Source organism: Eretmochelys imbricata, chromosome 15 (assembly GCF_965152235.1).
Source record: "Eretmochelys imbricata isolate rEreImb1 chromosome 15, rEreImb1.hap1, whole genome shotgun sequence".
Taxonomy (NCBI): domain Eukaryota; kingdom Metazoa; phylum Chordata; order Testudines; family Cheloniidae; genus Eretmochelys; species Eretmochelys imbricata.
Genome location: NC_135586.1, coordinates 1,151,120 through 1,164,318, shown reverse-complemented (window position 1 = coordinate 1,164,318; position 13,199 = coordinate 1,151,120). Strand labels below are relative to the sequence as shown.

General features: G+C 47.2%; 2 protein-coding genes across 17 annotated transcripts in view; both read right to left on the bottom strand.

Moving 5' to 3' along the window:
- The window catches only part of MTMR3 (myotubularin related protein 3), a 233,500-nt gene that overhangs the window by 30,103 nt on the left and 190,198 nt on the right, over positions 1-13,199 (bottom strand). For all 16 annotated transcript variants that reach the window (XR_013348063.1, XM_077835116.1, XM_077835112.1 and 13 more), the window contains 2 exons: positions 1,892-2,097; positions 1,533-1,664 (listed from right to left, as the gene is read on the bottom strand). Coding sequence is in view for 15 of the 16 variants with exons in the window: in XM_077835116.1 (XP_077691242.1) it covers positions 1,533-1,664; positions 1,892-2,097 (338 nt within the window). In the remaining variant the exon portion in view is untranslated. The remainder of the gene's footprint in view (positions 1-1,532; positions 1,665-1,891; positions 2,098-13,199) is intronic.
- LOC144275668 (uncharacterized) lies at positions 6,981-9,332 on the bottom strand. Its single transcript, XM_077835128.1, has 2 exons — positions 8,151-9,332; positions 6,981-7,496 (listed from the first exon to the last, which is right to left on the bottom strand). Exons 1-2 carry the CDS (start codon positions 8,539-8,541, stop codon positions 7,219-7,221), a joined length of 669 nt encoding a protein of 222 aa, XP_077691254.1. The 5' UTR covers positions 8,542-9,332; the 3' UTR covers positions 6,981-7,218.

The following is a 13,199-nucleotide window of genomic DNA, read 5'->3' as shown; positions in this document are numbered from 1 at the left end:
TCCTGACTAGTGATTTAAATTATGATTTAAATAAATCAAATCCACCCAGCACAGGATGAACCATTTCCTGGAATGTGCCCTCCCCGCCCCCAGCCATGCCTTGCTAGCTCCAAAGGCTGTGCAGAGGGCCCCTCTTGTTCAGGGACCTCTTTGGGATGGATTGCATCCTATGAGTGCATGGAGCGCACAATCTCTAGCCCTTGCATAGAGCGGGGAAGAAGGCACCTTTTCTCTACCACCTCTAATCACCATGCTAAAGCCAGGGATAATGTGGTCCCTTCTGAGCCATGAAGACATTAACCAAACTATTTTCTAAAAGTCATCAATATTTGAAGATAAAGCATATGGTCTGTGAAAGGCCAACAAACTGCTCCTTACAAAGGCTGTTACACTTAATGGTTGTATTCTGACTTCATCTCCAGAGTGTACTGTTGGATTGACTGTATTTTATTAAAAATGTGAGCAAGATTTGAGTATCAAATTTAATGAAGCTAACATAGCTGTCTGAAAATTCCTTACAAACTGTTCAAGCATCCTCATCTTGAAACTCAAGATAAGTTGCTGTACTGCATTGTGCGTTCCATTTAGATATTTCATTTCAATTAATCATGAGTTCCTTTATAACTTTTTGAAAGCTATATGGACATTTAAGATCTCTCTCACCACGGGCAGCTATGCCCCAAAGTGCAGCTATTTTGGTCAAAGATCTCAGAGGTCCATCTTAGATATTACTGAAATAGCTTTGCCTTTCCTACCTGTAATTTTCCTGTCCGGTATTTTCCCATATTCTCCAGTGATGGAATTTAACCAGGATATATTCCTATTTGCTAATGGTCATCACAAAGCTTCCTGCTCATACTACCCACAATTCACAAATGGCAATAAATAACATGGAATATAATAATCCTGGGTAAACTTCACAAATGCAGGATAAATAAGTATTTCAATTACATTTGAATATGGGAACTGTTCCAGAAATACTAAGAGTGCTGTGTCTCTGTAAACAAGTTTCCCTCATGTATAACAATCCTGCAACACTATTACCCATGATGGTTTATTGAGTTTTGTTTTGGTTTTTCTCTTGTATTTTTATAGTTAATCTACATATTAATCTTTAGTGTGTTTTTATATTGCATTTAAGCTTAAATATTTGATTCAGTGAAGAAAGACTATTCAACATACTGTACATAGTTCAGTGTTAATTGTATATTGTTACTGATTTAGTCTTATGCTTTGAAGCACAGCATCAACTGGCAACTAAATCTGTCCCTTTGAAGTAAGTACAGGCTGACTACACTGAGTTTTCATGCTCCATGATAGCGATATTGATACAAACTTTCATGAAGATGCATTACACCAGTGTAAAAAGTTGTGACTTGCATCCATGTGACTCTAAAGGCTTGCAACAGTGTTGTAACTACACTACGTGGTGCAAAACCCCTCGCTGTAGACAAGCCCCATGCCCCTTTAAATGTGTATCTGTCCTTTTGACTACCTTCATATAAACTGATCTGAGAGCAAACACTACTTACCTGGGCACTCACAGCCTCCACCTTTGGCCCTGTTAGCCACAGCAGCTGCATAAGAACGTGCATCCAAGATTAAAAGCTTCTGAGGCTGGATGGCCAAACTTTCTGCTCCTGAAGCATTAGAAATTGAGGAATCTATGGAAAGAAAAAGGACAACCAAACAGTAATTAAACAAATACTTTTGACACTATCTGCAACAAACAGTCATGCAGGAACCACAATATGCATGCACTGTGTATAGAGGAATCCTACACACTCTGTAAACACACAGGCAACCCCACATACCTTATACTATACACAGGAGATCACACTCACATACAAAGCTCTAGCCATTTCAGAAATGGAGGGGCTTGTGAGCTCACCAAATTCCACATCGGAGAGGTCCCCTCCATTGGAGAAGTCTCTGGAACAGTTTCCATTCATTAATTTGCTGCTTTTGGACCTAGAGTCTGAGGCACATGCTTTGGCCACTGACTGGACAAGGTGTTCGTCATCTGCATTTCTCCAACCCCACCAGCTGACCTCGGGCTGTCCACAACGGGAAATTACTGCCCCATTACACTGGTGCCTACACAGGAAAGAGTAAGAACAGCTAACTATAGCCATCACATTAGCGCCTTAAATAAAAGTATCAGTAGAAACTAAACCACAAAGAACATTAGGAATTAACTAGCTTGCTGCAGGGTTTTAAATCATATCAGTATTCTAGAGGCACATATACCCTACAGATTCATATATAATTGAAGGATGCTCCATAGGAACGTGTTCCACACTTGTAGGATATTTGACTCAATTGCTGTAATATGAAAAGATTAAATATAACAGTCAACATAAGTCAATCTTGGTGCCCAGGGATATGGCTACACTGCAGTTAGACACCTGCAGCTGGCCTGTGACAGCTGATTCGGGCTTACAGGGTTCTGGCTACAGGACTATTTAACTGCAGCGTAGATGTTTGGGCTCAGGCTTCAGCCCGAGCACTGAGACCATCCCAAGCCCAAACTTCTAAACTGCAATTAAACAGCCCTGCAGTCCAAGTCCCATAAACCTGAGTCAGCTGGCGCAAGCCAGCTGCAGGTTTTTAATTGCAGTGTAGACATACCCTCCATGTTCCTGTCAGTGAAGAGAAATGCTTCTAAGTAATCATAAGAAAAACTAGATTGGAGACTATAAAAGCACAAGGGGAATTTTCCATCTTATATTCTTCCCTGCCCTCCCTCTCCCAGATTCCTTTATGATAGATCCTACCATTTCTCTGACAGAAAGCAGATGGATGGGGTTCCTTTTGTAGCCTCTCAACACTGATCACAACATGACAAGAGTGGTTCAAAAAGTAACAGACATTTCCCGAATCTGGGGGCTTCTGGTACCAGGCTGGTGATGGTGCTGCACAGACAAGATTTCCCTGTATGCAGTGTTGTGTTGCAACTAAACATCTCATGTGCTTCATGAGGATACATCAGCCAAAAGGAAAAAAAGCGTCATGATGGAAAATTAAGTGCCTGAGTCCGTACACCTGTACTCATGTGATTAGTCCTTCCTCACTCAAGCAGTTCCATTGACCTAAGTGGATGGATGTGCATCAGTAAGGACTGCTTGCGTGAGTGAGGGTTTGTAGGGTCCTGGAACTGGATGTGTGTATGCATAATGGTGCAGAGGACTAGAAAGTCAGGGAGAGAGGTGACACTATCAATATAGGATGTCATGTGATAGTGAGATCACGGAAGAAAGGAGTGATTGTAAGTGGCTGTTTATCTGGTGCTTACTGGGCAATGACAAACGCATAGTAAAATTAGTTTTGTTTATTTACAATAAAATTTCTCCAAGTCTATATAATCTTTGTATATATGAACAACAGTTTACTTTAAAGTCTCAACTAATACTCAATTTTATTACAAATAAAGTGAAGATTTTGATATAAAGGGAAGGCATCTGACCACCACAAACATGTTGTTTTGAAAACAAGCTTCCAGAGAACCGCTTCCATTGTCTGTATAAACAAAACAGTCAAAAGTGTTTTGTTTTTTTAAATATAATGACATTTGCCTTTTTGTTACTTTCTAAGTGCTGGTGCATCCTACTGCTGCCAATCATAGAATCATAAAATATTAGGGTTGGAAGAGACCTCAGGAGGTCATCTAGTCCAATCCCCTGCTCAAAGCAGTACCAACACCCATTAAATCAAGCCAATGGAATACATACTCTCACTCCCATACATCAAAAAGGTTTACATCTGGCTAGACATTCTCTACAAAACTCTCCTTGAATTTCACTAATAATACCTTGCATTCAAAGGATCTCTATGAATGTTAACAAAGGAGGTTTAAGTATCGTTACTACCATTTTGCAGATGTAGAATTAGAAGCAGAAGTAGAATTCAAGAACAGGACACATGTCTTCTGACTACTAGTTTAGTACTGTATTCACTGGTTTCAGAGTAACAGCCGTGTTAGTCTGTATTCGCAAAAAGAAAAGGAGTACTTGTGGCACCTTAGAGACTAACCAATTTATTTGAGCATGAGCTTTCGTGAGCTACAGCTCACTTCATCGGATGCATACCGTGGAAACTGCAGCAGACTTTATATATACACAGAAAATATGAAACAATACCTCCTCCCACCCCACTGTCCTGCACTACTACTTATCTACAAAGAGTTTATTTCTATTTCATTTCAGGCAAATTGCAGATACACATTCCTTAAATCAGGTTCCCCTAAAGCAGTAGTTCTCAAAATTTTGTACTGGTATCCCCTTTCACTTAGCAAGCCTCTGAGTGGGACCCCCCCTTAAATATATAAAAAAGTGTTTTTAATTTATAATACCATTATAAGTGCTGGAGGCAAAGCGGCATTTGGGGTGGAGGCTCACAGCTCATGACCCCCCATGTAATAACCTCATGACCCCCTGAGGGGTCCCAACCCCCAGTTTCAGAAACCCTGCCCTAAAGCGAGGCCACACATGCCAAGGAGCACTATCAGAGCCAGAATCCACATTTGAAAAGCATACATGCATCAACTCTACTTTCAGCTTCTTAGGACACATTAAAGGAAAGTATTTTACCAGTTTTCTTGCCAAAAACAAGCTTCACTTGAACCAAGAGGTTTTTAATCCCCTCTAACCAGCAAACTGAATGAAACAGTAGGCCTGTAAATGTCTTGACTCATTAGGCCAAACCTAAAGTAAACCTGCAGATCTATAATACCCTAAAGAAGCCCTACCTGAACTTCCAGGTCTGTAACCATTGCCTCTAGACCACGATAGCCTCCTGGGCAGTGATGGGGGTGGGGAAGCAAAGCATTGGCTCCTTTCCCTCCCTCTTTGGGTATGTCTAAACTACGAAATTAGGTCGAATTTACGGAAGTCTATTTTTTAGATTGATACAGTCGATTGTGTGTGTCCCCACACTAATGCACTAAGCGCATTAAGTCGGTGGAGTGCGTCCAGAGTACCAAGGCTAGCGTCGACTTTTGGAGCGTTGCACTGTGGGTAGCTATCCCACAGTTCCCGCAGCCCACTGGAATTCTGGGTTAAGCTCCCAATGCCTCAAAAACACTGTTGCGGGTGGTTTTGGGTACATGTCGTCAGTTGCCCCTCCCTCCGTGAAAGCAATAGCAGACAATCATTTCCAGCCTTTTCTCCGTGCGAGCGCCATACTGCTTTCAGCAGACGGTGCAGTAGGACTGCTAACCGTCATCGTGATCCACCGCTTCCACTCCCACTCTGCTCTCCTGATGCTATGAATCCACCTCGCAGGTCTTCTATATGACCATCGTCATCTACTGCTTCTGCTGGCACTCTGCTCTTCTGGTGGTCTCGCAGGGCCGCTTCCGCTGCAACTCTGCTCAGCTGCTCGTCTCACCATACCACAGAAAGCGTGCAGCCCACTCAGCTGTTTTGTCCTGGCAGCAGACGGTGCAGTAGGTCTGCAAAACTGGTCATCTAACCACCGCTTCCCCCTGCAACTCTGCTCTCCTGCAAACGCCATACCACGGCAAGCATGGAGCCCGCTCAGATCATCGCGGCAGTTATGAGCATTGTAAACACCTCATGCATTATCATGCAGTATATACAGAACCAGAACATGCAAAAGCCGACGAGGAGGTGATGGACACGTGGTGATGAGAGTGATAAGGACATGGACACAGACTTCTCTCAAAGCATGGGCCCCAGCAATTTGGCCATCGTGATGGCAATGGGGCAAGCTCATGCCATGGAAAGCCGATTCTGGGCCCGGGAAACAAGCACAGACTGGTGGGATCGCATAGTGTTGCGGGTCTGGGATGATTCCCAGTCGCTGAGAAACTTTCGCATGCATAAGGGCACTTCCATGGAACTTTGTGACTTGCTTTCCCCTACCCTGAAGCGCAAGAATACCAAGATGAGAGCAGCCCTAACAATTCACAAGCAAGTGGCGATAGCCCTCTGGAAGCTTGCAACGCCAGACAGCTATCGGTCAGTCGGGAATCAATTTGGAGTAGGCAAATGTACTGTGGGGGCTGCTGTGATCCAAGTAGCCAACACAATCACTGAGCTGCTGCTATCAAGGGCAGTGACTCTGGGAAATGTGCAGGTCATAGTGGATGGCTTTGCTGCAATGGGATTCCCAAACTGTGGTGGGGCAATAGACGGAACGCATATCCCTATCTTGGGACCGGACCACCTTGGCAGCCAGTACATAAACCTAAAGGGGTGCTTGTCAATGGTGCTGCAAGCACTGGTGGATCACAAGGGATGTTTCACCAACATCAGCGTGGGATGGCCGGTAAAGGTACATGACGCTAGCATCTTCAGGAATTCTGGTCTGCATGAAGCAGATGCAGCAAGGGACTTACTTTCCAGATCAGAAAATAACCACTGGGGATGTTGAAATGCCTATAGTTATCGTTGGGGACCCAGCCTACCCCTTAATGCCATGGCTCACGAAGCCATACACAGGCAGCCTGGACAGTAGTCAGGAGCTGTTCAACTATAGGCTGAGCAAGTGCAGAAAAGTGGAAGAATGTGCATTTGGATGATTAAAAGCGCGCTGGTGCAGTTTACTGACTCGGTTAGACCTCAGCGAAACCAATATTCCCATTGTTATTACTGCTTGCTGTGTGCTCCACAATATCTGTGAGAGTAAGGGGAAGATGTTTACGGCAGGCTGGGAAGTTGAGGAAAATCGCCTGGCCGCTGATTACGCGCAGCCAGACACCAGGGCAGTTAGAAGAGCACAGCAGGGCACACTGTGCATCAGAGAAGCTTTGAAAACCAGTTTCATGGCTGACCAGGCTACGGTATGACAGTTCTGTTTGTTTCTCCTTGATGAAAACCCGCCCCCCTGGTTCACTCTACTTTCCTGTAAGCCAACTGCCCTCCCCTTCCCCCTTTGATAACCGCTTGCAGAGGCAATAAAGTCATTGTTGTTTCAAATTCATGCATTCTTTATTAATTCATCACAAAAATAGGGGGATAACTGCCAAGGTAGCCTGGGAGGGGTGGGGGAGGAGGAAAGGACAAGGCCACACTGCACTTCAAATTACTGAATGCCAGCCTTCTGTTGCTTGGGCAGTCCTCTGGGGTGGAGTGGCTGGGAGTCCGGAGCCCCACCCCATGTTCTTGAGCGTCTGGGTGAGGAGGCTATGGAACTTCAGGAGAAGCGTGGTTGGTTACACAGGGCCTGCAGTGGCGGTCTGTGACTTTCCTGCACCTAAACCATACGCCGGAGCATATCAGTTTGATCCTCCAGTAGCCTCAGCCTTGCATCCTGCCTCCTCTCATCATGCTCTCGCCACCTGTCCTTGCGTTCATTTTGTGCTTTCCTGGACTCTGACATTATCTGCCTCCACACATTCTGCTGGGCTTTTTCAGTGCAGGAGGACTGCATGACCTCAGAGAACATTTCATCACGAGTGCATTTTTTTCGCCTTCTTACCTGCGCTAGTCTCTGGGATGGAGATGCTAGTGGCAGCGTTGAAACATTTGCAGCTGCGGGAGGAAAAAAAGGGAGAGTAAAATTGAAAAAGACACATTGGCCATTTAAAAGGAAGGGCTGATGTTTTTGGGTTAATGTGTAGCACAAACCCAACTAACCCCACCCCCCAATCCTCTGGGATGATCACTTCACCCCTCCCCCCACCACGTGGCTAATAGGGGGTATGATTTCTTTTTAGCCACAGGCAAACAGCCCAGCAGGAACGGCCACCTCTGAATGACCCCTTAATAAAATTCCCCTGTTTCAACCAAGCGACCATGAATGATATCACTCTCCTGAGGATAACACAGAGAGATAAAGAACGGATGTTGCTTGAATGCCAGCAAACACCGGGACCACACGCTGCCATGCTTTCTTATGCAATGATTCCAGACTACGTGCTACTGGCCTGGCATGGTAAAGTGTCCTAACATGGAGAACGCAATAAGGCTGCCCTCCCCAGAAACCTTTTGCAAAGGCTTTGGGAGAACCTCCAGGAGAGCTTCATTGAGATGTCCCTGGAGGATTTCCGCTCCATCCCCAGACACGTTAACAGACTTTTCCAGTAGCTGTACTGGCCACGAAAGCACCACAAGTCTTCAGGGCAAATTAATCATTGAACACTCTTGCTTTTAAACAGTGTATTATATTTACAAAGGTACACTCACCAGAGTTGCCTTCTCCGCCTTCAAGGCCTGGGAGCCCAGGTTGGGAGGGAATTGGCTCCAGGGTGATCAACAGTTCCTGGCTGTCGGGGAGAATGGTTTCTCCGCTTGCCTGGTGTGCGTTATCTTCAACCTCCCCCTCCTCGTCATCTTCCTCGTCCCCCAAATCCTCATCCCTGTTGTGTGAGACTCCCTTGCAGGAGTCCACGTACAGGTGTGAGGTAGTTGTAGGGGCACTCCCTAGAATTGCATGCAGCTCATCATAGAAGCAGCATGTCTGGGGTTCTGACCCTGAGCAGGCATTTGCCTCTTGGGTTTTTTGGTAGGCTTGCCTGAGCTCCTTAAGTTTCATGCGGCACTGCTGCGGGTCCCTGTGATAGCCTCTGTCCTTCATGCCCTTGGAGATTTTTGCAAATATTTTGGCATTTTGTCTTTTGGAATGGAGTTCTGATAGCACAAATTCATCTCCCCATACAGCGATCAGATCTGGTACCTCTGATTCGGTCCATGCTGGAGCTCTTTTGCGATTCTGGGACTCATGGTCACCTCTGCTGATGAGATCTGCATGGTCACCTGTGCTGATCAGCTTGCCACACTGGCCAAACAGGAAATGAAATTCAAAAGTTTGCCGGGCTTTTCCTGTCTACCTGGCCACTGCATCCGAGTTGAGAGTGCTGTCCAGAGCGGTCACAATGGAGCACTCTGGGATAGCTTCCGGAGGCCAATATTGTCGAATTGCATCCACACTAACCCAAATTCGACCAGGTTATGTTGATTTCAGTGCTAATCCCCTTGTCGGGGAGGAGTACAGAAATAGATTTTAAGAGCCCATTAAGTCGCCAAAAATGGCTTCCTTGTGTAGACGGGTGCAGGGTTAAATCGATCTAACGTTGCTAAATTCGACCTAAACTCATAGTGTAGACCAGGGCTTTGTTGCTCCTGGATGTGCCGTCCTGCACTTCCTCTGGAGAAAGGTGGGGCACAACGGTGCAGGAGCAAGGTGAGTTCATGACCCACCTTGGGGGCATGGGGGTTGGGTGGCAGGCTCCAGTAGTGGGAATTCAGGAACTTGGCCATGCGGCCCCAGGCTCAGACACTGGGGCAGCAGGTATTGACCCCGCACCACCCTCCTGCCCAGCTCTGGCCACTCGGCCCTGGACTCCAGCTGCAGGGCTTCAGCCTCTGGCCCCGGGTTCCAGTTGCATGGCATCAGGTGCTGGCTCCCAGCCCCGAGCTCCGTCTGTGCAATGGCAGGCGCTGTCCACAGGCACCGACCCCCAGGCCAGCTGCACAGGAGCAGGCTCCAAACATGGGGCTTTGGGCGCCAACCTCTGACTCTGGCTGCAGGGCAGCAGGTACTGACCCCTGGCCGCAGAGCTTCAGTCGACCTCTGGCCCCCGGTTCCGGCCGTGGGGTGGTGAGCGCTGGCCACGGTCTCCAGCCACTCCTGCCTAGCCCCTGGTGCTGATCCCCTGCCCCCACTGCACAGCAGCCGGCGCCAACCCACAGCTCTGTTCCCAGGCTCTGGCCACGTGGTGCTGACCCCTGGCCCTGGCCACGCAGAGGCGAGCGCTGACTCCTGGCTCCAGCCACGCACGCCTGGGCTCCGGCATACAGCTCTGGGCTCTGGCCGTGTGGCGGCAGGGGCTAGCCCTGGGCCTGACCCACAGCTTTGTCTGCACTCCGATCCCTGGCTCCAGCCACACAGTTCCCATCCCCAGCTCCTGGTTCTGCCCACACAACAGTGGGGCTCCTCACCCACCCCCATCACCCCTGGCCCTTGCTGCCTCCCACAGCCATGTATCCATCCCTCTACCCCCACCCCACCCCCAACGCCCCGCTGCCTTCCTGGCCCTGCATCCATTCCCCCCCCATTGCCCTCGGGCCCCACATCCATCCCACCCTTGCCTCTAGCCCCTGCTGCCTCCCTCTTTAGCCCCCCAATGCAGGGCTTAATGGGTCCTGGGGCTTACTGAGAAAAGTGATATTAACAAACATGCAAGTATCACTTTTCACAGCAGACTTACTAAAGTCTGTAAAATGTGATACTTGCATGTTTGTTAATATCACTTATCACTTTTCATAGCCTCCCAGGTAGCGACTCAGTGTGCTGTGATATTAACAAATGTACAAATATCACTTTTCACAGCAAGTCCCAGGATCCACTAAGCCCTGGACGGGGGGGCTGAAGGGGGAGGCACCATTATTTTTGTTACTGAGTTTGCCAAAAAACCCTACAAATATACATTACAATGATTGGGATGTGAATCTGTGCATATTTAATTGTTTTTTCTAAAATTAATTACTGGTAAGTATTTTAGAAAAAAACAGTCAGTGCGGCCACCAGTGGCTGCACTCTGAGGCCACCAAAAAGCTGTTGTGAGAACCCCTGACCTAGATCTCACCTCTCTTAGGGTATGTCCACGCTGCAATTCAAACCCTGCAGCTGGGCTGCGCCAGGCTCACGGGGCTTTGATGCCAGGTTGTTTAACTGCAGTGCAGACACTAGGCCTCAGGCTGGTGCTCAGACTCTAGGACACTGTGATGTGGGAAGGTCCCATAGCTCAGGCTGCAGCCTGAGTGTCTACACTGCAATCAAACAGCCCCTTAGCCCAAGCCCTGTGAGCCCGAGTCAGCTGTCCTGCGCCAGCCATGGATGTCTAACTACAGTGTAGACATACCCTGAGACATGTTCAGGCAGATGAAATGAACTTGTTTAAAATGTGTTCCCGGGGCTATTAAATTTGTGGCAACTGATTGTTACAGGTAATAAACACTGTAGTGTCCCTGCTAGACCAAACCAGTAGCTGGCACTGGCTGCTTCATGCTAAATGTTTAAAGAAACTCGAACAACCTGTTTAGGCTTCACATTTGCCATACCCTAAGATTATAATATACTCTGGGAGGAGTGGAGGCACACTGCACTTTAAATATATATTTTGATAGCTCTTTCTGTAATTAATTCAAATAAAATTCATATATAGAAAGGAAAAAACAGCAATTACTAGAAGCAAAGGAGAGGCCACTGGAATGTAGCCAGATTTACAACAGGTACCACCCACATGCAGGGAGAAAACACGTTTCCATTATAATCAGGAATCCTAGTTTTCTGGGATAAAAAAGCCCCAAAATTCTCTGCTCTGTGGAGGTAGGGTGCAGGAACGGGTGCAGGGGGACACCCTGACATTAGTACCCCTCTGTCGCCACCCTGCACAGCAAGCAGAAGGTTCCTGGGAGCAGCTCCATGGCAGAGGGCAGGAGCAGCACAGGGCAGTGGGGGGAGGGACAGCTGAGCTGCCCGGCAATTGTTAGCCTGCTGGGCAGCTGCTGCAAGGGAACTCAGGGGAGCTGATAGCGGGGCTGCCGACTCACCCTGGTTTGAAACCCCCACCAGCTAGCTCCAACAGGCTGCTCTTTCTGCAAGCAGTGGACAAAGCAGGTGGCTGCTAAACAACGTTATAAGGGAGCATTGCACAACTTTAGACGAGCATGTTCTCTAATAGATCAGCAACCTAACCATGAAACAACATTAACTGGATGAAGTTAAGTGAGGAGTTACTGTATTTACAATTTTTCAAGTAATTTTGAAGCCTACCAGTGACATCAGAGTTCCAGTATGAATCTGGAGAAAAGCCTATTGAGAGTCTTTGGGTTAAGTTTAGAGGCAAGAACAACAAGGGTGATGTTGTGGTGTGCGTCTGCTATAGAGTACCAGACTAGGAGGATGAGGTAGATGAGGCTTTCTTCAGACAACTAACCGAAGTTTCCAGATCACAGACCCTGGTTCTCATGGGGGACTTCAATCACCCCGACATCTGCCGGGAGAGCAAGACAGCGGTGCACAGACAATCCAGGAAGTTTTTGGAGACTGTTGAGGACAACTTCCTGGTGAAGGTGCTGGAAGAATCAACAAGGAGCCGTGCTCCTCTTGATCTGCTGCTCACAAACAGGGAAAAAGTAGTAGGGGAAGTAGAAGTGGGTGGCAACCTGGGCAGAAATGACCATGAGATGGTCAAGTTCAGGATGCTGACAAAAGGAAGAAAGGAGAGCAGAAGAATAGGGACCCTTGTCTTCAGAAAAGCAGACTTGGACTCCCTCGGGGAACTGATGGGCAGGATCCCCTCGGAGGCTAATATGAGGGGGAAAGGAGTCCAGGAGAGCTGGCTGTATTTTAAAGAAGCCTTGTTGAGGGTGCAGGAACAAACCATCCCAATGTGTAGAAAGCATAGCAAATATGACAGGCGACCAGCTTGGCTTATCAGAGAAATCTTCGGTGAGCTTAAACACAAAAAGGAAGCTTACAAGAAGTGGAAACTTGGACAGATGACTAGGGAAGAGTATAAAAATATTGCTCGAGCATGCAGGGGTGTAATCAGGAAGTACAACTAGAACTGCAGCTACCAAAAGATGTGAAGGGTAACAAGAAGGATTTCTAGAGGTATGTTAGCAACAAGAAGGTGGTCAGGGAAAGTATGGGACTCTTACTGAATGAAGGAGGCAGCCTAGTGACAGATGATTTGGAATGCTTTTTTTGCTGCAGTCTTCACAGACAAGGTCAGCTCACAAACTTCTGCACTGGGCAGCACAGTATGGGGAGGACGTGAGTGAAAGAACAAGTTATGGACTATTTACAATGCATCCGAGGGTGCTGAGGGAGTTGGCTGATGTGATTGCAGAGCTATTGGCCATTATCTTTGAAAACTCATGGCAATCAGGTGAGGTCCTGGACGATTGGAAAAAGGCAAATGTAAAAAATCTTTAAAAATAGGAAGAAGGAGAATCTGGCGAACTACAGACCGGTCAGGTTCACTTCTGTCCCTGGAAAAATCATGGAGCAAATCCTCAAGGAATCCATTTTGAAGCACTTAGAGGAGAGGAAGGTGATCAGGAACAGTCAACATGGATTCACCAAGGGCAAGTCATGCTTGACTAACCTGATTGTCTTCTATGATGAGAAAACTGGCTCTGAGGATATGGGGAAAGCGGTGGATGTGATATACCTTGACTTTAGCAAAGCTTTTGATACGGTCTTCCACAGTATTATTGCCAAGA

Excerpts from the sequence above, each read along its gene's own strand:
- LOC144275668 (XM_077835128.1), bottom strand. The coding sequence starts at position 8,541 with ATGAAGGACAGAGGCTATCACAGGGACCCGCAGCAGTGCCGCATGAAA. Across the intron at positions 7,497-8,150 it reads AGGCGGAGAAGGCAACTCTG|CTGCAAATGTTTCAACGCTG; the intron begins GTGAGTGTACCT and ends TTCCTCCCGCAG.